Below are 24,068 nucleotides of genomic sequence, written 5' to 3'. Positions count from 1 at the left end.
TACAGTGGATATAAAAAAAGTGTACACACCCCTGTTAAAATGCCAGGGTTTTGTGATATAAAACATGAGACCACAATAAATCATTTTAAAACTTTTCATACCTTTTAATGTGACCTATAACCTGTGCAATTCAATTAGAAACAAATCTGTTAAAGTAAAAAATATAAAAATGTTCAATAAGCTGGTTGCACAAGTGTGTACATCCTTAAATAAATACTTTGTTGAAGCACCTTTTGATTTAATTAGAACATTGTCTTCTTGGGTAAGAGTCTCAGCATGGCACATCTTGTCTTGGCAATATTTGCCCACTCTTCCTTACAAAAGCACTCCAAATCTGTCAGATTGTGAGAGCATCTCTTGTGCACAGCCCTCTTCAGGTTACCCCACAGATTTTCTATTGGATTTAGGTCTGGGTACTGGCTGGGCCATTCCAACTTGAATTTTCTTCTGGTAAAGCCATTCTTTTGTTGATATGGAGGGACGCCTGGGGTCACTATTGTGCTGAAAGGTGAAATTCCTCTTCATCTGCAGCTTTTTAGCAGACACCTGAAGATTTTGGGACAAAAGTGACTGGTATTTGGAACTGTTCATAATTCCCTCCACCTTAACTAAAGCCCCAGTTCCAGCTGAAGAACATCAACCCCCAAAGCATGATACTGCCACCACCATGCTTCACTGTGGGGATGTGTTCTTTTGATAATGCGAAGTGTTTTTGCACCAAACGTACCTTTCGGAATAGTGGCCAAAAAGGTCAACTTTAGTCTCAGACCTAAACGTTTTCCCACATGCTTCTGGGAGACTTGTGCAGGTTTGCAAATTTTAGCCAGGGATGGATGTTTTTCTGTGCAAGAAAAGGCTTCCGTCTTACAGCCATATCCCACAGCCCAGAATATGGAGAATACAGGAGATGGTCACATGCAGTACACAACCAGTACTTGCCAGAAATTCCTGCAGCTCCTTCAGTGTTGCTGTAGGTCTCTTGGCAGCCTCCCTGACCAGTTTTCATCTCGTCTTCAATTCTGGAGGGACATTCAGTTTTTTGCAATGTCACTGCTGTCCCATATTTTCTCCACTTTTGAGGACCGTCTTCACTGTGTTCCACGATATATCCAATGCTGTGGAAATTTTACTATACCATTCTCTTGACTCGTGCCTTGCTCTGCAAACCATGGCTTTTGCTGTAGCAAGCAACTAAGGTCATGAAAATCCTACTAGGACAGCTGAACTTTATTTGGACACCCACACACCCATATATACACAATTTCTTCTCTTTAATCATTTAAAAGTACTAAAGGATCAAAAGTGGGACAGGGCATTTGAAGACTAGCTAGGTTACAAAAATCATCATCGTCAATGCAGGGGAGGGTCTGCGACCTCAGCAACTAGTACATAACTGGTGCAAACTAACATCTGCTGCAGAAGCAGCTTTGAAAAACTCTGCACTTTCATTTTCACTTTCAGATTTATTCTCCTTTAAAATTTTAATGAAATACTGATAAATATTAAACTTACCAAGAGGACTTCCAGTTTGGATAGGTTCGTTTAATCTTTTCATAGATTGTTTCAGTTGTCCCACCTACTGGTGATTTTACCTGAAAGAAAACAAAGTCTGAGGTCTTGCCTGAATATCACACTGCACACAGTAAAAACCAGACATCCTTAGTCTACTTGGACAGCAAAACAAGTGTACAGGAAACAGCCATGAGTTATACCATTAATTACTACCATGGATGTCTGATGCCATTAAAGGGCAACATGCCATTTTATATAATGCTGGCTGTCAGAGATGTGACCATTAACTGAACTGGCTCAAAGAAACTGCAGTGTGACACAGGAGTTACTTTATTATACTTACTGCTTAAAATTCACAAAATATAAAAATATATCTAATTTTTTTAATCAAAAATAAACCTTCTATAAATATATTCATCTGTCAGTTAGTTTTATTACCCCCCCAATGTATATTACCCTCCCTCCTCTAATGTATATTAATGTACTCTGAAGTGTTGCCCGAATATGAATTTAGGGAAAAATGAGTGCTCCTGGAAGCAGGTACTGTGATTTTTGGTTGTGCTTAAATATGATTATGGTTCAGATGGAGAAATTCATTCTAAATAAAGTTAAACGGTTATGCCTTTCACTGATTTTGGAAACCCACATTTTAATCACGCACAAGAGTCCAGTCATTTCACATGACAAGCATAAACTGCCAAGTACTGAGAAAGATCATTCGGGAAGCACTACTTGCACCATAGAGCTGAAGTGAGCTTCCCCTGCCTAAAAACAGTCCATAGTCCACTGAAGGGTTTGGCTGCAGAAAGGAAAGCTGCATCAGGAGGTTAGTGCAACAGTCTGACACTCAAAGGCCTGATTAAAGTTGGGCAAACCAAATTTACATGGTGACTCTGTAGGCAGACACCTTCCAATCAAATGCATCACCCACATTGTACGGTGTACAAATATGAACAATGGCAGCCACCCAGCTGACTACCTGGGCATTCACAAAGCAGGAGCAACTAGAATAGTAAAGTCCAACTCAGGATTAACCTTCTGCAGCAGATGTCTAGTTTTCTCTGTGCAACAAAGCATTTACAGCTTGCTTATCCCGGAGAAAACACTCAAGCTCACAAAAGGTCGTCACCTTTTAAGTAGAGCCAAAGGGCTCCCAGGAATTAGCCAATCAAGTACAGGAACAGATCTTTTCCCCCTTCAAGGCTTTGACTACTAATTCTAAAACTTTAGAGAAGCACACAGGTACTGTGCAAAAACTTGAATTACAGTGCTTTACACTAAGCAATACCACTTAAAGCAAAGGAAAGTTTCCACTGGTTCCCAAATGACAGTGCACAGCTTTATATGCCAAACTGCATGTTAACTACCACCACCCAAGCATCCAATAGGAACAAAGGGATGACACTACACAATGGAGTAACTTGCACACCAAGGAGCACAACTTTGGTCTTAAATGTTGATCCTTACCTAATCTAGCCAGCCAGAAACCCCTCCTGAAACATCTCCTCAGATAATGTAACAAAAGATCTGTAACCATGGCTATGTACTTTCCCAATACCCCAGCCAGTTTGGCTGATTTAGGCATCTTGACACAATTTAGCTAGTGTCTTAGGTTTACTGACAACCAACCAATTCTTAGACATACAAGTCTGTAGATGGTCCACCCTTGTGCAGAAGGTTGATAGTGGAGTCAAACTGGTCACAATGCAAAGCCAAGGAAAGAATCACGGAAATAACAATGACAGAGGAAGTTTAAGGCACTGGATCCTACCTGATCTGGTGATGGCAACAGCAGGTCATGCCTACTCAGCCTGGTGGACTTCAACAAGGTTACCAAAGAAATGGACAAGGGCAAAATGGTGCAAGTTTACCCTACCATGACCTAACCAAGGCACACAAAACCCCAACTCAGGCATTGTAGAGAAACTCAAAATTAGGTACAAGCCCATGTCATCCACTGTATAAGCCAGCTGGCTCAAAGATAGACTTCCTGTCCTAACTTGGAGTCTACCCCCACAAAAAGGCTAGTCACTAGTGTTTCCCTCAATGTTCAGTACTAAACAGCTCTTTTGACATTTACTTCTTAGACCAAATTTGCAGATTGTAAATTAGGTGCAGTCACAGAAACCACCCAGAATACAAATACCCTCAATGAAAGCCTAACAAACCAAGACCTGGTGTCTGAGCCAAGGTCTAAAACCCAATGCCAAGAAATGCATAAGTGTCCTTTGCCAAGACAGCTAGTCCTGGAAATTAGCACATTGATAATACAATCCTTAAGACTGAACCCAGTTTTCTGGGATTTGGGAATGCATTTAGACAGTAACCTGGCCTTAGCCATCATGTGCCTACAATAGTGAAGAAATCAGAAGTTATGTGCTTACCATAACGTTCCATCTGAGTAGGTGGATTCATTTGTCTGCAACCTGTGGGTATGGATCCGATATCGGATCCGAACCGGCATGGTTTAACCAGCTATGGATCAGAGCTCCTAGCTCCTCCTCACCCATAATGCCCTGCTCTCCCTACATGACCTCAGATAGAGTTTGCCCTGCACCAACTACCCTAACCAAAGGGTAACATCCTATGCAGGAAACTGACAAGGCCAGGGGGATAGGAGGGCGGGATGGTTGCAGACAAATGAATCCACCTACTCAGATGGAACGAAATCTGAAGTAGGAGAATTCATTTGTCAGCAACCTGTGGGACAGTCCCCCCAGCTACCCGAATCTTGGGCGGCCATCATGGAAGGATATTCCGGAGCACCACGGAGCCAAAGGATGCTCTACCTCTAGACGTGATGTCCAGCTTGTAATGAGAAATAAAGGTATGAGATGAAGCCCAAGTGGTTGCTGAACAAATGTCATCCAGAGGAACCCTAGACTTAAAGGCCGCTGAAGTAGAGAGAGACCGGGTCGAATGAGCATGGACACCCTCTGGTGCAGGCCTCCCAGAAGCTTGGTACGCTAACAGAATACACTGAAATCCAGCGTGACAAGGAAACCTTGGAAATTGGCTTACCCAGATTGAATTTGGCAAAGGAAATGAACAATTGGTCGGATTGCCTATGACCAGCTGTCCTGTTAAGATAAAAACGAAGCTGCCTGTGAACATCCAAGGAATGCAGCTTGTATTCACCTTTGTTCTGATACCTAGGAAAGAAAACAGGGAGGTTGATGGACTGATTAATGTTCGCTTCCGAAGCTACCTTAGGAAGGAGGGATTGATCCTGAGGCACACCCGGTCCGGATGGAAGACCAAATAAGGCGGTTTCATGGACAGGGCCTGAAGTTCAGAAAATCTCTTAGCTGAAGTAATGGCTACTAAAAATGCAGTCTTGAGACTAAGAATTTTAGATCTACTGTGGCCGCTGGCTCGAAGGGGGGAGCAGTCAAGGCCTGAAGAACCAAAGAAAGATCCCACGGGGGAACAGTCTCTGACAGGGGGTCTGAGCAAGAAATTGCCTTTTAGGAAGATTTTACACAACTTAGCCGACATAAGAGGCCCAGAGTCATGACCAACATGGTAATGAGAAATGGCTGCTAGCTGAACTTTGACCGTAGAACTACTGGCACCATTAGAGAGTAGTAAGAAGTCTAGAACCAAAGGGGAACTGTGAAGGGATCTAGACCTTGCCGCTCCGCCCAAATGGAGAAACGCTTCCATTTACTGCGGTAAATTTTTCTGGTAGAGGGTTTATGAGCCGCTACCAGATGCCTTAACTGGGGACGAGATACCAGGAGTCCTGATTAGGAGTGGAACTGGAGCAGCCAAGCAGTCAGCTTCAGGTTGTCCAGGTTCGGAGTTGGTAGGTTCGATGGGTGTGATATCAGATCCGGAATGGGATCTAGAATCCAAGGTGGATTCACTGAATGAGACCTTAGGTAAAGGAACCAGATCTGTCGAGGCCAGAATGGGGCAATGAGGATCATTCTGCACCCCAACAGAGAGGCTTTCTGAATCACCTGGAGCAACAGAGACAAAGGGGGTATGCGTAAAGAACACCGGGAGGCCAAGCATGCACCAGAGTGTCTCTTGGGGAATCCCCTGGAGGTGGGATTAGAGCAAAAAAACTGTCGCACTTGGCGTTTAAGGGAGAAGCAAAGAGATTGCAACAGGGAGTCCCCCACTGTGTGAAGATACGTTCCGCTACTTGAGCATTGAGAGACCACTCGTACGGGGATAAAATGGTGCGACAGCTTGTCCGCAAGAATGCTGGACCGACCCGGAATATGCGTTGCGATGAGAAAGCAGTTGGTGGAAATCGCCCATTCCCACACTCTCATGGCTTCTCGACATAAAGGGTAAGACCTGGTCCCCCCCGTTTGTTGATGTACCAGACCACAGACATGTTGTCTGAATCGCAATTGTTCCCAGGGGAAGGAAGGCTTGAAGTGCCTGCAACGCCAAGAGCACCGCCCTCATTTCCAGAACATTGATATGCAGGGAGGTCCGAGTCGTTCCACGTGCCTTGGACCGTCCGGCCCGCAAAATGCCCCCCCCCCACCCAAGGCGGGAAGCGTCCGTGGTCACTGTGGCAAGAGAGGGAGATGCACAAAAAGGGTGGCCTCTGTGGAGATCCGGGGAATGGAGCCACCACAAGAGAGACCGCTTGCAAGCCTTGCTGACTGCAATGGGGTGATGCAGGGGGAGAGAGAAATGACCATTGCACCTGAAGTGTCCACTGAAGTACCTGCATGTTCAAGCGGGCGAGCGGAAGAGAAATCGCTCGCGCCATAGACCCTAGTGCCCTCAGGACCAATTCCGCAGGAACCGAGCTGGAGAGGAGGATGGCCCACACCTGGAGTCGCAGATTCCGAACTCTCGGTTGTGAGAAAGGCCCTTAACTTCCTAGTCTAAAATCTGGCTCCTATAAATTCTATTAACTGAGTAGGGACCAGGTTGGACTTTCCTACGTTTACCGTGATGCCTAGCCAGGGAGCTAGACGAAGAAGAGTCTCTTGCCAAGGATAGTAGATGCCTTGTTGGGGCGGTGAGAAGCCAGTCGTCCAGGTACGGAAAGACCTGCACCCCCTGAAGCCTCAGGTGGGCCGCAACCACTGCTAATACTTTGGTGAACACCCTGGGGGCTGTGGTGAGACCAAAGGGAAGGACCCTGAACTGGTAGTGACTGGCTCCCAGCCGGAAGCGAAGAAACCTCCTGGATCGTCTGTCCATTAGTATGTGGTAGTACACATCTTTGAGGTCTATAGAGCACATCCAGTGATTCTCTCCTAGAAGGGGGAGGATGGATTGTAGAGTGACCATCCGGAAATTCTGTTTGGGAACTGACAGGTTTAATAGGGACAGGGCCAGAATGGGTCTTAGGTCCCCTGTCTTTTTTGGTACTAAAAAGAACCTGGAGTAGAACCCTGATCTGGTCTGGGGGGACGGGCTGGATGGCGCTCTCAGCAGATGGCCAATTTCTGCAGAAGCAGCCTCCCTCTGATCAGGTGGAACGTCAGGGAGGGATTTTAATTTTGGAACGTGAAGAAATGGGATTTTGTAGCCTCTGGATATAATCTGGAGAACCCAGCGGTCTGATGTTATAGACTCCCATGCCGCTAGGTGCTCCGAAAAATGTCCCCCGACTGCCTCCAGAGTGGAGCTGGGATTGTTGGGACTTCCAGAACCACATCTTTTTCTGGCCCTTTTGGTTCCTAGAGTAGGACCTCTGGGGCACAGAGAAGCGGACTCAGACAGCGTCTTCCCGTCCTTCTCGCTCTGGACCAAGGTGTCACGAACCGTCTTGCCAAAAAGGGCAGAACCGTCAAAGGGGAGTTCGCGAATGACGCCTTGAAGGGCTCCGTGAAATCGCAATGGCGGAGCCAGGCCTGGCGTCTTGTGACTAGGCCCACTCCTGCAGCTCTAGCGGCTCCCTCGGTAGCATGGGAAAGTAACCACATAGAGGTATTGGTCACGGAACGAAGAGTGGCCATACGGGTGGAGTGCAAATGTTTATCCTCCTCAGATATGGACTCTGGGGGGGATGCAGCATATTCTTTGATAAGATTGCGCTGCATCCTAATGACGTGCCAAATAGTTGAGCGCCCTCACTGAGAAGGTTGCTGAACTAAACATTCTCTTCAAGTGGTCCATCATCAGACTCCTTGCTTGGGAGATGGACTGAGGGACTCTCCTGAGCGAGTTCCCTCAGTGGCTATTGCCGACAACATGGCATCTACCGAGGGTCCCTTGCTCCAATGGGCATGGTCAGCAGGGGGCTAAGAATCCTGTCCGGCCTCTTGGGGATTGGCTCCACGGTGTCCGGTTCCTTCCACACCCTGGTGGTAATAAGGTCCACCAGGGGGTCGGCAGGAGGGGACACCCAAGAGGTAGACTGGCCCGCTTCAAATTCCTCCAAGAACACGGAGTCGTCCGAGGAAGACTTTGGGGCAGACCACCCACCTCTTATACGCAAAATTTCCATGATGTCTCCAAAGGAGACATCCTCAGGGGGTGATCTTGGGGAGCCTTCCCCTTCCTCCAAGTCAGTGTCTTCTCCTTTTACATGTGTGCTTGCGAGGTGCTTCCTCGGGGGGGGGGGGGGGTGTGTGTGTCAGGAGCCCTCGCCAGCGATGTCCAGTTCCAAAGGAACTGCTTGGGGCAGTTAAACGGGCTGTCCCAGTGGCCGGGTGACAGAAGCCTGACCCAGAGCAGATGGAGTGCGGGGCGGAGCCGAAGCAAGGACCGGGGGTCCGGATGCCCTCAACAGAGCCCTCTCTACTACATCAAAAGCAGAGGGGAGCCAGCCTTCACCAAAGGATCAGACAGTCTGCTCCCCCTCGGATCCGAGGAGTGGATCGGAGCCGGCGCAGAGCCCCTCTGATCAGAGGGACCAGTGTGATCCGACACGGACGGTGCCGAAGGCACACAGAGTCCCTCGGATCCGAAGCTCGGGCCAAGGCTCCGAGAGATCGGATCCGACAAACTCGAGGGCAGGGTCGGATCCGACCCACCCCCGGCTCCGAAGCTGCCCAGCTCCAAGCGCTGGGAGCCCAGGTAGCGGGTCGGAGAAGGAGCTATGGGCTTGAAAAATGGGGTCGAGCTCTCTCCGGGGGGGGGGGGAAGGCAGGAGCACTCCCATCTGCATTTGGGCCTGGATGAACCTTCGCATCATCCGGTCCAGATCACCGTCGGAGAGGCTGTAGGTAGATAGAGGAGGCTATCGAGGTAGGCCTCGAGTGCCGCCTCGATAGCCTCGAAGGAGATCGGGTTTCCTCCTCCTCAGGCCCTGGTGAAAAACATGGGGACCAGAGCCGAGGAGGAGAGCCAGCAGACAGAGGCTGGAGGAGAAGCCCGATTAGCCGGTGGCCCGCCGCTTGTGGTGCTTCTCTCACCGGTCCTTCCTGGCTTCCCTCCTCCGAACCCGTAGAGGGAGTTTGAGTCCCGGGAGGAGGAGGGGGAGCAGGCAAGGCAGTCACCGGAGCAGTCGCTACCAACAGGGCGGGGGCCAAAGCAGAGTCCGGGGGTAAGAGACCTGCCAAGACCAGCTTCGACCTCCGCTCCTTCAATGCCCTGGGGTTGAACCCTGCACAGATTGAACACCCAGAAGTGAGGTGTTCAACCCCAAGGCATCGAACGCACCGAGTGTGGCCATCAGCAGGGGATAGCTTATGGCCACACTCGGAGCATTTTGAGAAAATTGCCGTTGGGGCCTCAGACATACTATCTTTTTTTTTTTTTTTTTTAAAGAAAAAATAAACTCACACACACTGAAGGCCTCAAAGAAAAACACTCACTAGCTACGCGCCAGAGAGGGGAGGGTACACAAAATTAAGTTAACTTAACCCAAAAATAATATACAGAAAGGGAACCTAACACTTTCACACAGTTAATTTTCAAACAGAAATAACCCTTATAAAGTACTGAAAAAATCACTTAGCTTATGGAGCTCGAAATCTAGGCTGTCACCATGAACGCAGCAAACTAGATCTGAGGTCGTGTAGGGAGAGCAGGGCATTATGGGTGAGGGGAGGAGATAGGAGCTCGGATCCATAGCTGGATAAACGATGCCGGTTCGGATCTGATATCGGATCCATACCCACAGGTTGCTGACAAATGAATTCTACTTCAGATTCATAGGTTAAGCAACTTGAGGATAAGGCATCAAGGTCCAAGGATGTTACTGTTCCACTGTAAGCTGTTCTCAAACAGAATAAAATGTCCTTCAGTATATACCTGACCAGGCATATGCAACTGCATTATCCAAAGGTTTCTCAAAAAGAATTCAGGGTGTATACAACATATCCTAAGTGGACCGCCTCAAAGTCCAGTCCCTCCACTTGAGTCTCCTACAGACTGTCAATCCATACCTGGCTTGCAAAGTATTCCCCGATCACACACTGATGGACCGGTTGCACATCTGCAAAACAAATGGCATCACAATTACCTGTTCTAGGGACTCAAACCTCATTTACATGACAGGACATGCTGGAGGAACAGGTGCATGTCGGACTACACTCTTGCTGGAACTGGCATCCCACCCATGTAAAGCACAGTTCTTCCCTAACCTTTTTCAAGTGCCACTTGCACAAGAGGATGGGTAATCGGAAATTTTCCCTTGATGTTAGAAGCAGACAGTTGATGCCTGACCATCATACCCCTTAAAATAAAACTTTGGTATCAAAACTTTTCAGATAAAGTTGGGAAGTACGGCTAGGCTTGAAAAGGCCCTCCTTGAGACATTAGCCTAGTAATAATCCATAAGCCTACGAACCACCGGAAACATTAGGTATGCTTGTTAAGCCTGACCAATCAAGAAACGGGATGGAAAATAGTGTAGAATCTTACCATAACCAAAGATGTCCCTCTCTTCAATGCTGCAGTGTTGTTTGTGGGATTTCCTGCCCTCAGGTGACTCGTATGTCAGCTTCTATACAAAACCTTCGGCTTGGCTGCTGTAGTGTGTGGGATGTCCCACGTAGGGCCATAAACCAAGGGGCCTTAAATGTGACGTCTGCCCACAAAATCCTCAGAACTTGAAGGCCAGTAGGCAGAGAAGGCAGCCCAGCAGGTGGTGTGCGACTTTGAGACCTACTGAAATGTAGGTAGTACAGGAAGGTACAAGACCTGGGGGAACTGGTGGGTGGGAAGGAGTACTGCAACATGGAAGAGAAGGAAATCTATGGTTATGGTAAGATTTTACACAACTATTCTATGTCCTATTCCTGTGTTGCAGTACTGTAGGTGTGGGAGTGTACCACAGCTTACAAGGATGAGAGGGTGGTGGTGGATGCAGAGGGTTCTACAAGATCCTGCAGGATTGTCCTGACAAATCCTGTCATGGCTCTGGAAAAGTACAGTTTTGTACCTACCATAAATGTAGATGTTTGAGGATTCCATTGCTGCAGTCCTGACTATTGGGTATAGTCCGCGTCCCAGTCGGCCCGAATACCAGAGTATAAGGCTGACGTCGGTCAGGGCGCATTAGACTGACGTCAGTACGTCAGGGTACTAATGCGCATGACCGACGTCATATCCTCAGTCTTTTCTTGCCCCAGATGTCAGAAGACCCAAAAAGACAAGTCCCAAAACAACCTGCACCAAAAACATGTATAATATATACAACAATATATATATATATAAAAAGATAAGCATGTAAACTCACCTACACAACCACCCCTAAACACAGAGGGGAAGGAGGGAGGGTAAATTGGACTGCAGCAATGGAATCCTCGAACATCTACATTTATGGTAGGTACAAAACTGTACTATGTTCTACGTCTTCCATTGCTGCAGTCCTGACTATTGGGTAGAATCCCAAAGCAGAGGTAAGGGAGGCTGGCAAATTATAAAGTAGTAGGAGCTGACAACATGCCTTGTAAAACAGCTGTGGCAAAACCAGCCCTAGTCTTAGAGTATATAGGAAGGTGATAATGCCTAGAGAAAGTATGCACTGAACTCCAAGTAGCTGCTTCCAGAATATCCTTAGTTGCCACCCCTTAGAAATGCTGTTGAAGTGGCAGTAGCCCTAGTGGAATGAGGCCTGATCCCAGCTGGAATCTCCTTGCCATGATGGGAATAACAAAATGCAATGCAAAAGCCAATCCACCTAGAAATAGTTTGTTTTGACACAGGCTTGCCCTGTGAACTCAAAGCAAAAGAAACAAGTAACTGCTGAGACTGCCTAAAATTCTTAGTCCTGCTCAAATAATAACGCAATTGCCTGTGTACATCTAAAGTGTGCAAAATCTTTTCCCCTTTATTTTGAGGATCTGCAAAAAGTAGGCAAATGAATAGTTTGGTTTAAAGCCACACTAGAAACCACCTTAGGCATAAAGGAAGGATTAGTACGTAATGATACCCTGTCCTTATGGAAAATCAAAAGGGCTCTACTGCCATAAGGGCCTGCAACTCAGACACCCTTCTTGCAGAAGTAATAGCCAACAGAAAAGCAGTCTTCCATGACAAATATTTCAATTCAGCAGTAGCTGCAGGCTCAAAAGGTTGTAGAGTAAGTTTTCCAACACAAAATTGAGATCCCAAGCAGGAGTAGGAGCTCTACGTGGGGGTCTTATATTCTTTGCCCCTCTAAGAAACTGCTTGAACAAAGGATGCGAAAACAAAGGTGGGTCACAATCATAGTGAGCTGAAATTGCTGCAGCATGAATCTTTATGGAAGAGAAGGACAAACCTTTGTCCAATAATTCAGTAAGATATTGAAGAGCCACACTCAAATTAGGCTCTGAAATCTCCAAATTCTTTGCTGTACTCCAAAATAAAAATCTCTTCCATTTTTCTGCGTACACTCTCCTAGTACTAGGCCTTCTAGCTTCCATAATCACATTTAAAACTTGTTGAGGAAGTTGAGAGCTGTTGTGTTTCAACACAGAATATGCCAGGCTGTTAGATGAAGAGAGTGAAGCTTGACATTGAGCAGATGACCGTCCTTCTGAGATAACAGATGAGGAATCAGAGGTAAAGGCCATGGAGGCTTCTTTACCAGACTCCGTAGAAGTGGGTACCAGTGTTGCCGAGGCCAATCTGGAGCTATCAAAATCATCCTTGGCCTGTCTTGTCTGACCTTTAATAGTACCTTTGGAAGAAGCGGTAGAGGTGGAAAGGCATACACATGAAGGTTTTTCCAACTGAAAGACAGAGCATCCACTTTCCAAGCTGTGTGATGAAACCCCTTTGTGCAATACTTTGGCAGCTGGTGGTTTAGTGGAGAAGCGAACAGATCTATGTCTGGAGTTCCCCATGACACTGTCAGTTTCTGAAATACATGAAGATCCAGTTTCCACTCGTGGGGATCCATGATTTGTCTGCTTAACACATCTGCTAAGGAGTTCTGTGCTCCTGGCAGAAACCTTGCCTGAAGAGTTAGTTGCAAGCTTAGCGCAGTCTCCCATAAAATCATTGCTTGCCTGCATAGAGGATAAGAATGTGTTCCCCTTGCTTGTTGATGTACCACATGACAGTTGTGTTGTCTGTTAGAATCAACACCTGCCCTGGAAGAAGTAACTCCTTGAAAGCCATTAATGCAAACTGGACTGCTAACATCTCCTTCATGTTGATATGTAGATGCTGTAGTCTGGCAGGCCACTTGTCTTGTATCCACTTTCCATTTAGATGAGCTCCCCAAGCAATGTCCGAGGCATCTGTCGTTAGAATCTGACTTGCCTCTGGCCGGGTCACAGAGAGTCCCTTGTTTAGGTGACATTCCTGAGCCCACCACAAAAATTCCTTTTGAATGCAAGGTATTATTTGAATGACAGTGTCCAAATCCTGGCAGTGCTGTGTCCATACATTTTTGAGATACCATTGTAGCTTCCTCATATGCAGTTTGGCATTGGGAAGCACCAGAATACAAGATGCCATGAACCCTAATGCTTGAAGGACTGTCCTTGCAGTCAGCACGGACTGATGAGATAGTTGATGGAAGTAAAGTGACAGACTCTTTTGTTTGTCCGGGGTTAAAAGGCCATCTGGGCTGCTGTATTCAGTCTTACACCCAGAAAGCACATGTCTTGAGAGGGTACTAGACTGGACTTTATTTCGTTCACAGAATACCCTAGGCATCTTAGCACTGCTATAACATATTCCAGATGCTGTAGAAGGTCTTCCTTTTCTTGAGCCAGAATCAGGCAGTCGTCCAAGTAAGGATAGATTTGAATTCCTTGAAGCCTGAAGTAAGCTATCACTGGAGCCAGAACCTTTGTGAATACTCTGGGCAGTAGATAAGCCAAAGGGCAATGCAGAGAACTGATAATGAGAATTTCCAGCTCGAAACCGCAGATACTTTCTGCAACTTAGCCTTATAGGCACATGAAGGTAAGCTTCCTTGAGATCTAAAGTTACCATCCAGTGATCTTTGCCCAGCAGAGGTAAAAGCTGTTGTAACGTCAACATCTTGAACTTGGGAATGTCCAAAAGCGTGTTGAGGAGAGATAAATCCAAAATTGGTCTCCACGTGTTCCCCTTCTTTGGTACAAGGAACAGGAGAGAATAAAATCCTAGGCCCCTCTCTGACACAGGGACTGGCTGAATGGCCCCTATGTGAAGTAACTGTAAAACTTGCTTGTGAGCCTCTTTTCTTTGTAGAGGAGGAACGTCTGGCATGCCTTTGAAAGGGGCATTGTATGGAAATAAAATCTGTAACCGTGGTGAATGATATCCAACACCCATTTGTCTTGAGTAATTAAATCCCAATTTTCTTTGAAAAGAGACAGTCTTCCCCAAAGGAGCTGCCAGGCGTGAATCTGCTGGCAGCTGAAAAACAGGTCATTGGGTCTGTTTACGAAAGGACTGACCCCTGCCCTCACCAGAAGTCTGAGCAGGTGAACTCCCTGTTCTAGGCCTAAAGAACTTTGAGCCCTGCCCCTACCACGTCTAGACCTACCCCTAGACTGAGAATCATAAGCAGGATATGTCCACCCCTTAGCAGGCCAATTTCTACTAAACTTGGTGGCTGCACCTGCAAAAATCTTTAACAGTTTGCATAGACTTAGCTTTGTCCTCCATTTTCTTTAAAACAGCTTCCACAGGCGAACCAAACAACACATCAGACTGTAAAGGAGCATCCAAAATCCTTGTCTTAACATGCTCAGCTAAATTCTGATCCTTCAACCAGGCATGCCTGCGAAGAACAGAGCTGGTAGCAGCCACCCTCGAGGAGGCCTGTACAGCATCAAAACCACATTGCAAGAATGCTTACCCACTTGTTGGGACACATGAACCAAATCCAGCAACTCTTTACACTCAATACCTTCCGCCAAAGCATCCACCTTAGATTTCAATTGTGAAAGAAGGTAATTCTGATATTTTAACATGTGAAACTGACAATTCAAAGCTCTCATGGCTAGAGTGGAAGAAGTATACACTTTCTTTCCCCACCTATCCAAAGCCCTCGCCTCTTTATCAGTGGGGACAGGATTTTTAACCACAGAAGCTTTTACACCCTTAGGCCCCTGGGAAATAGTTTCTGGGTCCGCCCTAGGACTCTTAAACAAATATTTATGAGCTTGGGCACCCTATAATACCTATCAGGCTTAACAGGAGCAGGAGGCAAAGAGTCAGGGTTCAGGGAAGCCTCTGCAAAAATCTTCCACCACATTCAACACAGGAGGAATAGCTAAAGGCCTATGCTGGGGTAAAACAAGAACTCCTAAGCCTTTTCCTGGAGTCAGAGTAATCCTGGCCTTCCCATTTAAAGTGCTCCCTCATGGAATGCAAAGTCTCTGAAAATGAGAAATCCTCAGGTGGAGACGCTGTAGGAGTGGAATCATCCACATCAGAATCAGAATAGGTAGGATACTCCTGCAAATCTTCCACAGAAGATTCTGAAGCCTCAGAACACTGTTCAAAACTCTCAAACTCAGGTTCCACCCTAGGCCTCTTATCAGGCGGGGGCATAGAACCCCTAATCATAGTAATCAAATCTTCTGCCATCCTAAGCATATGTTTCTTAGGTACAGAACCTGAAATGGCAGGAGAAGCCCCCACTGAAGCTGAAGTAGGCCTACCTCTCATAGAAGTTTTGGCAACAGAAGGAGAGGCCCTAACTACCTTGGGAAGAGAGGGAAGAACAGTCACCTGAGAAGCCCCCTCAGCCTGGCCTACCTCCTGAGAAGGCACATCCTGTAAGAGTATAGTTTCTGCCTGGGACTCCATGGAAACTCCTGGCAAAACCTCCGGCTCCACTGAGCCTTCCAAAGAACCGACGTCCGGGACTGGCGGTTCCTCAACCCTAGGCTTCACTGTTTTATCCTTGCGCTTCTTGGAGGAAGCGGGCGTCGGAGCATCCAACGGCATTTTATAATTACAACGCTTCCCAAACACTAACCTGGCACAGTCTAACCTCCTCTTAATAGTGCGTTTGTTAAACCTAGCACAAGAGCGGCAACCAACAACGTCGTGCTCAGGCCCTAAACAAGGTATACACAAGGTATGATAATCCCTATGAGGTATCTGTTTCCCACAAGAAATACAGTTATTCACTTTTCTGACATCCGGTAAAATACTGAGGCAAGAAAAACCAAAATGTTCCCCAGCGGGTACTTAGCCAACTCTGTTTCGGTCTGAAACTCCGGTTTCGGAAATATTTCAGTACGCCAACCTGCACTCGCAAAACTGCTTCTGCATCGGACCATGCGGCAAAAAAGACTGAGGATATGACGTCGGTCATGCGCATTAGTACCCTGACGTACTGACGTCAGTCTAATGCGCCCTGACCGACGTCAGCCTTATACTCTGGTATTCGGGCTGACTGGGACGCGGACTATACCCAATAGTCAGGACTGCAGCAATGGAAGACGAAGAACATCTTGGTCCAATTTGTAATGCTTGGTGAAGGTGAGGATAGTGGCCCAGGTGGCTGCTTCCAAAATGGATGCTGTGTCTAGGCCTTTCATGAAGGCTCTTGAGGTGGGCACAGCTCTAGTGTAATGGGCCTTTATTCCCCTTGGGAGTTCCTTTCCATGGTGAGTAGCAGAAGCAAATAGCTTTTCTGATCCAGAATGCAATGGTTTGCTTGGAGTCTGCCTTGCCCAGGGCTCTGGGGGTAGAAAGGCGAGAGCTGGTTAGTCTGATGGCCATGGCCTTGTCCAGTTAAAATCTAAGTTGTTTGCATATCCAGGGAGTGCAGTATCCTCTCCACTTTGTTAGTGGGAGAGGGGAAAAAAGGTGGGCAGATGAATGGATTGGTTAAGAGATAATTGAGCACTTTAGACAAAGGAGGGGATGGTTCATAAGGACACCCTGCCTTTGTGGAAGACAGTGTAGGGGGACAGGCCATTACAGCCTGCAGTTCTGACACTTCTGGCTGAAGTGGTGTACATGGAAAATGGTCCTTCTGGTGACCATCTGCAAGGAGGAAGGTCCGGCAGGTTCAATGGGATGTTGTGTTAATTTCTAACATGTAAAGGTCCCAAGGTGGAGGGATAGGTTCCTAGGTGGTCTCGTGTGCAAGACCCCTTTAAGGAAGAGGGTTACATAGTGCCTGGCCAGCAAAAGGGGGGGGTTCAGGGGCAGGCTGATATGGCAGAGGTGTACTTTTACATAAAGGTCACTTTTATCAACTGACTAGTTTAGAATCAGGGGAACCTCAGCAGAGCTGGGGTCCCTTCCTTTTTGCAGACACCATTTTGCAAATCTTTCCCATTTAGCCAGTTAAGAATTTTTCTGGTGGTAGGTTTCCTTGCCTCCCTTAGGAGTGAAAGCACGTCCTGAGTAGTGGTGCTTGAAAGGCATCAAAAGTTCATCACCAACAGAGACGGAGACATGTAGGAGAGTTCCTTTGTCTTGTAAGTATAGATCCACTTTGTAGGGTAAGTTATTGCCCTTGGCAGTTTGTGAAGTGGGAGGGAAACCATTGCTGCCTTGGCCAGTAAGGAGCCACAAGATTTTTGGTTTGTCATCTTGAATTTTCAGGAGGACTTTCTGAATCAGTGTGTGTGTGTGTGTGTGTGTGTGTGTGTGTGCGTTGGGGGGGGCATGAAGGAACTTCCCCTACCAAGAGATGCTGAAAGCATCCACTCCATGCTAGAGGGGAGTGGGTTTTTGAGCAGACGTTCTGCAGTTGCCTGTTCTAGGGGGGGAGGCAAACAGGTCTATTTGTGGAGCGCCCCACTGCCTAAAACCTCCCTATTCAGCATCCATTCATGTTGAAGCGAGGAGGTTCTGCTCTGTTTGTCCTGTGAGGGGATGTAGACTGCTTGGTTGTCCTGTAAGGGGATGTAGACAGCCTCCCGGCTCAACTTAGTCCTGCAGGCAAAGTCCCATATCAGTAGGGATAAACTGCACAGCTGATGGGCATTTGTTCCTCCTTGCTTTTTGAGGCACATCACTGTGTTGTCTGACAATCTGGAGCACCCCTGGAATCATAAGGGGGGGTGAAGGTCTGTAGAGCTAAGAAAACTGCTGTCATTTCCAGATATTAATGCGTTTGGCCTGAAGAGAGGGAGGACATTTTTCTTGAATCTTGTAAGAGGTCACAGTTGCTCCCCAACCTGAATCGGAGGCATCTGTACGCATAACGTGGGTTGGGTGGGGGCTGTAGTGGGAGCCCTGGGTTCAATTTCACTTGCTCGATCCACCAGTTGATTTGTTTTCAGGCAGGGAAGGAGGGGGATAGCCTGTTCTAGGGGATGTAGGTTCTGGGACCAGGTGTTCTTCAGGAACCACTGCAGCTTGCACACGTGCATTCTTGCAAGTGCCAGCATGGGGATGGTTGCTGCCATCAAACCCAGGAGACGAAGACAATGCCTTGCCATCACCTTTCGGGATAGTAAAGCTTCCTGGAAGTTGGAAGTTAGATAGAACCTTGTCCTGAGGTAGAAAGGCCTTCATCGTGTCTGTTCTGATTCTGCAGCAGAGTAAAATCTTGTCCTGGCTTGGAATCTGAGGGGATCTGGGGAGGTTGATGGTGAATCCTAGGTTCTGCAGAAGGGACATGGCGAAATGTAGACGCTGCAACAGAGCATCCCTGGACTCTGCCAGAATTAGGCAATCATCCAGATAAGTGTAAATTTGTATCCCCTGAGTTCTGCAGAAGGCAATGGCTGGAGCTAGGCACTTTGTAAAGACCCTGGGGGGGCATATATTAACTAAAGGGCATGGCAGTAAATTGGAAACGAGAGTAAGGGCCACAGAAACGCAGGGATTTTCTGTGGGAACTCCTGATGAGTATATGCAGGTAGGCTTCCGTTAGGTCTAAGGTGACCATGAAGGCCTACGCTGGGATGAGAGGCTGTAATGTGGGGAGAGCATTTTGAAAGAGGATACCTGAAGACGTAGGTTTAGAAAGGACAGCTCTAAGATGAGTCTCCAAGGGCATCTTTTTTGGGGACCAGGAAGAGATGGGAGTAAAACCCCTTTCCTTGTCCTGGAGGAACAGGCTCTATGGTGACTAGCTGCAGATCTGCCATAACTTGTGGTTTTTGGGGAGGGAAGGGATGCTGCTTTTGGGTGGCTTCTTGCCAGGATAGGAAGTACCTTTTTGGATAACATTGAAGACCCACTGGTCTTAAGTGATGGATTGCCAAAGGGGAGACAGTGGGAAAGGTGGGCTGAGAGGAGGTGGGCAAGGCAGTTGTGCATTACTGGGGCCTCATCAGTCCTGAAAAGGCCATCTGGGTTGCTGTGGTGGAGCAGAGGATCGGGAGGTAGGTCTTCTGGCCCCTCTCCTGGAGCTGGATGAGAGGGCTAAGAAATACATCTTACAAAGGTGACTTTAGCAGGGTAGTTCCTATAATACTTGGGTATGGGCGACACCAGCAGGTGCTTAATGTCCTTGAGTAGTTTGCCTTTTTCTTGTAGATTTTTAAAAAACGTCAGCGGATTGTTTTCCGAACAGCAATAGCGGTCCAGAGGGGCGTCCATGAAATTTGCCATGAAGTCCTCAGGGAGGTTATGGAGTCTTCGCCACGAGTACCTCCTGAGGGCTGAAGCAGATGCTGCAGACCTGGCAGATGCATCTGCAGCATCGTAGCTGCAACTTACGGAGTGCCTGGCTCCCTAAGTTCGGATGAGATGTCAGTCTTGCTGGGACTGTCAGGCAAGGAAGCCAGCATGGAGGTGGCTTGAGAGACCAAGTCTAATGCATACTTGGTCATGTGGGTCTGAATTTATGGCTCTGAAAGCCAAAGTGTTCCCAGCCTATCCATGCACTTACTGTCTTTGTCAGTGGATAGGAGGGAGGCAGATGGCAGCAGTCTAGATTGCTCATCTGCCATGGTGGCAATAAGCTGGGTCTGCCAAGGATGGCTTAAGAATTTGTGGTCCTCTGGTACTTTATATAAGCAGTCAGGGCGCTTCGAGGCCAGAGGCTGGGAGTCAGGGGCCTTAGAGACTGCACTGAAGGCATCCAAGTAAGAAGGCAGAACAGGGGGAACTGCTGAAGGGGAGGGTAATTCCACTTACAGCAGTTCAAAGTACTTTTTTGGGTGTCAGTCATTTGGGAAGTGTCCCATTTAAATTAATCCATCTTGGTGGTCTCACCAAAAGTAATTTCTCAGGGGGAGTGTTCCCCTCCACAGATTCCTCATCCGGAGAGTAATATTCCTGGGGAGAGGCAATTTGGGAAATATAAGAAATGGACTCCTCTGATGGAGAAAGAAGAGTCGTGTTCTTCACTGATCTGAGGGTTTATGGATGGTAGAGAAGCACAGCCTAGGGCTCAGAAGAGGCAGGGTTGACGTGGCTGAGGCTGGAGGACTAAGGGCCATGAAGGCCTGCATGAGAGGATTCTACTTTTTTGGCCAGAAAGGAAGAGTGGCCTGGTGTTGGGTCTGGAGATTAGCACATCCTAAGTCTAGATCCCTGCTGAAGGTACCACCGAAACCGGTTCCCCCTCGACCTTGACAGGCGATGTCAGAGTTCAGAGGACATGCCAGTCATCAGCTGCGAAACTGCTTTGAGGGAAGTAGCTGCAGTCGACATCATCAGAGCATGCCTCAACCCCTAGATCAGCAGTTGGCAGTGCTGTCGGGAAGAGGAGCTGCAGGTGAAGGCCTAGAAACCTTGGCCTTCTTCCACGAAAGTTCAGGTGCGGCCTCTGATGCAGGATCCATCCTAAGGGCTAACCATTTGAGGTGTTGGTTCTCAATGTAGAGATTTAACGTGGCTAGATGGCTGCGCAACATCTTGGGAACAAACGATTGACAAACAGCGCAGGAGCGATAGTTTTCCCGGCCTATGCAAAATAAACCCTTATAGGGTATCTGGCGCTCGCATTGGCACTTCCCCATTTTTCCTGACATCAGCTAAAGGCACCAAGCATTCGCTAGAATAGTCAGAAATGAGAAAATCTGAAACCCAACGGGCTACTTTTCTTTAAGAGGTGATGTCTGTGAAGGAATTGTACGATGCAAATGTAGTCTGCGGCTGAAAAGTTTTGAGGATTGTGCGCGCAGACATCACTTTAAGGCCCCACCGTGTGATGTCATGCACACTACAGCTGTCAAACCTGAAGCTTTTGTATAGAAGCAGACGTACAAGTCGCCTGAAGGCAGGAAATCCCACACCTACAATACTGCAACATAGGAATAGGTCATTTGTATAATCCAGTTGAGACAGTCAGGAGAAAATCACCAGCTTTCCTCAAATAGTTTGTATGAGGTGAACAAATCCTTTAATGGACCTACTCTAGGGCATGGATAGATTGTTCTATGACATGGCAGAGACTGGCCATGTCTAGCACCCAATCACGACTGTTTTCCTAGTTAGACCAAACTAGTAAATTAGCCCCCCCCCAACAGTTCCAAACCGTAGTCAAGGACTGCTGCAGGCTGAAGTCCTAAGCAATTTTACTATCAGCTGACGGCGATTCACTTTAGGTCCCCCCTCTGGTGGAGAAGAGGCCTCTTTTGTGATCTGTCCAGCTGAACAAGTCTTGAGATTTCCTAGCAGGCTGTTGGGCAATCCAGCTCAACAGCAATTCCTGAAAAATGGGCATCTAGCACCTTGTTTCAGAGTCCTCCCTCAAAGGTAAAAAAAATAATCTCCCCACCATCTGCAAGGCCACATTGGAGCCTGCCACCCAAGTGTCAGCAATGTTAGCGTTGCAACAGAACACATCTTCAAGTACAGCATATAAAATAATTTCCATTAATATCTCCACTGTGCTCAGAATCAGGGAGGCCAGAAATTCCAAAATGGTGCTAAAATAAAGCCAAAAAATAAGCACTACATACTTAAAGGTGCCAACAAATCAGATGCATTAGACTAAGAATTCAAGGTTGTTCAGAAGCTTCCTCTCCAAGTGGGACTAGCACAGAGGATAGGCAAGATGAATAATTAGGGTACCAAGCACCAGTATTAAGAGTAAAGTACGGCCACATCCAAAAAACAAATATTCCTCCAGTGTGCCTGTTGGAAAAGTGGTAAAATACAGTGGTTTAAAGAACAATGCTAAACTATGGCCTAGTCCAAACTGCTCCTCAAAAGCCTGAGCATTGGCAAGACAATAATACAACAGAAGACTCATCCTTTTTTCTCAGTTTGTGTGGTCCTCAGGCTTTATGTGGTCCTCAGGCTTTGTTGATTCTATGACTCCGTACAGGATCTGTAATGGAATGTAAACACATTCTCTACTACCCATGACCATAATGTCACATGTTGGGGTATACATGTGAGACTAGTACCAAGTTGATTGAAAAAAAATAACCTAGGGCTCAGCAACATATTTAAAAAGGAAAAAGGACAGGGGCACCTATGTCAGCCTAAAATAGGTTTCAAACTGCATTCCTTAAATGATGTAATCCCCTCGCCTGTGTAAGAAGCTGTTTGATGTTTAGGCAAAGTGTAGATGATCCAGTGAACTACACAGTTTCCCGAGGAAGGTTTGTCACACACCAAGTTAATCATCCAAGAGGACTACAGTGGCAGAACCTTAGGATGCACTCTTTTTGGTGGGCAGCCAGGAATGGAACTTCGGCACCTTTGTCCTCAACTGAAAAGTGGTTCAAGCTTAAACCTAGGTGGTAGTTAAACAACCATGCATCTCAATCAGGTTTGACCTATATCTGCAAAGCGTTTCCCCTAATGGCAATGCTACAAGTTAGTCTGTGGTTGCATGAACTCAGGCTAGTCCATGTGAAAAACAAACAGCAGCAGTTTAGTCATTGGTACAGCATTGGGGGGGTTGGGGATGTGAACTGATTACTTTCCTATCCTGTGGGGAGGAATGGTGCATCAACATGCCACCATGCAAATGTAGGCTTTCACATTGCCAACATATCCACAATGAGGGATGGTGTCATGGAAAAAGCAGACATACATGTGAAGGGCATAAGGTGTCTTGTTTCAATTCAAATGCCCTACTCATGTAGGGAACAAAACCTATACAGCTGCCAATATGCTGAACTCAATCTAATTCCATCTCTGATGCAGGGGAGACCCACTACTGTGGTACAAACAGGTTCAAAAACTTTGGCGGTCTTTTGGAAGAAAATCAGCTTTCAGCAAGGAATATTTCTTATAGCAGAGGACTGGAATTTTATTTGCAACAGATATTTATCTGGGGGACCCAGAAGGAAAAAGCACAAGACATTAGATTTCTGGAAAAATTGATATGCAAGAGATGAATTCAGCAGTAGGAACTAGAGAATTTATGTATTAATTCCCAAGATACAACTGGGGAAGACTACAAAATAATTCACAGGAACATGTGCATTCAACTGAAAGCTTCACACATCCAATAAAACTTTCAGATAGTTTACCAGTAAGATAAAAAAGCAGGATAATGTAGCAAAAGAGAGACACTGATGCTTACCCATCTAAGGTTAAGAATTTTAGGAATACGTAGTGCAAATCTTAGAGACTTACTAGGGAAGACATTTTTCTTCAGACGCTATAGCTTGTGAATGGGATACAATGAAAGTGGAGCTTAAACATGCAGTAGAAATAAGATATTTAGTAACAATAATTATTTAGTGGGGCTGACAAAGGTTAAAGTATTGCAGAATAAGAGAAATGTCACAGAACAAGACAAAGCACAACTGCAGAGTGCTAATGAGAACAGTATCAGGATAACATGCATGAGTTTAGAAAGACTGCTGTTAAGCAACTGTTTTTGATAATTCCAGAAGTGTAGCACAAAGACTTAAGCAACAGAAAGTAAAAAGGGTTGTTGCCAACTTAGAGCCTATAACAAAACTAGCCAATGATCCTGTAGAGGCATTAGAGGTGTTTTGGAAATTATGAAAATTGGTATAAAGCAGAGAAATATAGAAATCGAGAAACAAAATGTTTCTGGAAGACTAAGTATAGCAAGGTTAGAAGTAGTAGAGGCTCAAAAGTTAGGTTAAGCTAAGAGAAAGAAAAAAACAGTGACATACAATCTGCAAGAAAGTCTCCAAAACTAGATGGTACTTCAGTTTGGATGCTAGAAGGAAATAAAAGGATAAAGATCTGGAAAGCTTTAATATTTTAAAAGAAGCACCAACATCTTGGAAGAAAGTTGCGGTGGCTGTAATACTGAAAGATGCTAAAGACCTATCAGACCAAGCTTCATATAGGCCCATTTCAATTTTAATGATTAGAAAGTGCTGGTCTAGAATAACTAAAATAGCAAATGTTTTGCCAAAATTGATAGATATGGATCAATGTGGTTA

General features: G+C 46.5%; 1 protein-coding gene across 1 annotated transcript in view; it reads right to left on the bottom strand.

Moving 5' to 3' along the window:
* TFRC (transferrin receptor) overlaps positions 1-24,068 on the bottom strand; it is a 661,121-nt gene that overhangs the window by 248,037 nt on the left and 389,016 nt on the right. The window contains exon 15 of the mRNA XM_044070291.1: positions 1,513-1,592. Within this exon, the coding sequence (XP_043926226.1) occupies positions 1,513-1,592 (80 nt within the window). The remainder of the gene's footprint in view (positions 1-1,512; positions 1,593-24,068) is intronic.

This window comes from Protopterus annectens, chromosome 4.part1 (genome assembly GCF_019279795.1).
Source record: "Protopterus annectens isolate FY-2018-M chromosome 4.part1, PAN1.0, whole genome shotgun sequence".
Taxonomy (NCBI): Eukaryota; Metazoa; Chordata; order Ceratodontiformes; family Protopteridae; genus Protopterus; species Protopterus annectens.
The sequence above is the reverse complement of the archived record's forward strand: the minus strand, read 5'-3'. Positions and strand labels throughout refer to the sequence as shown.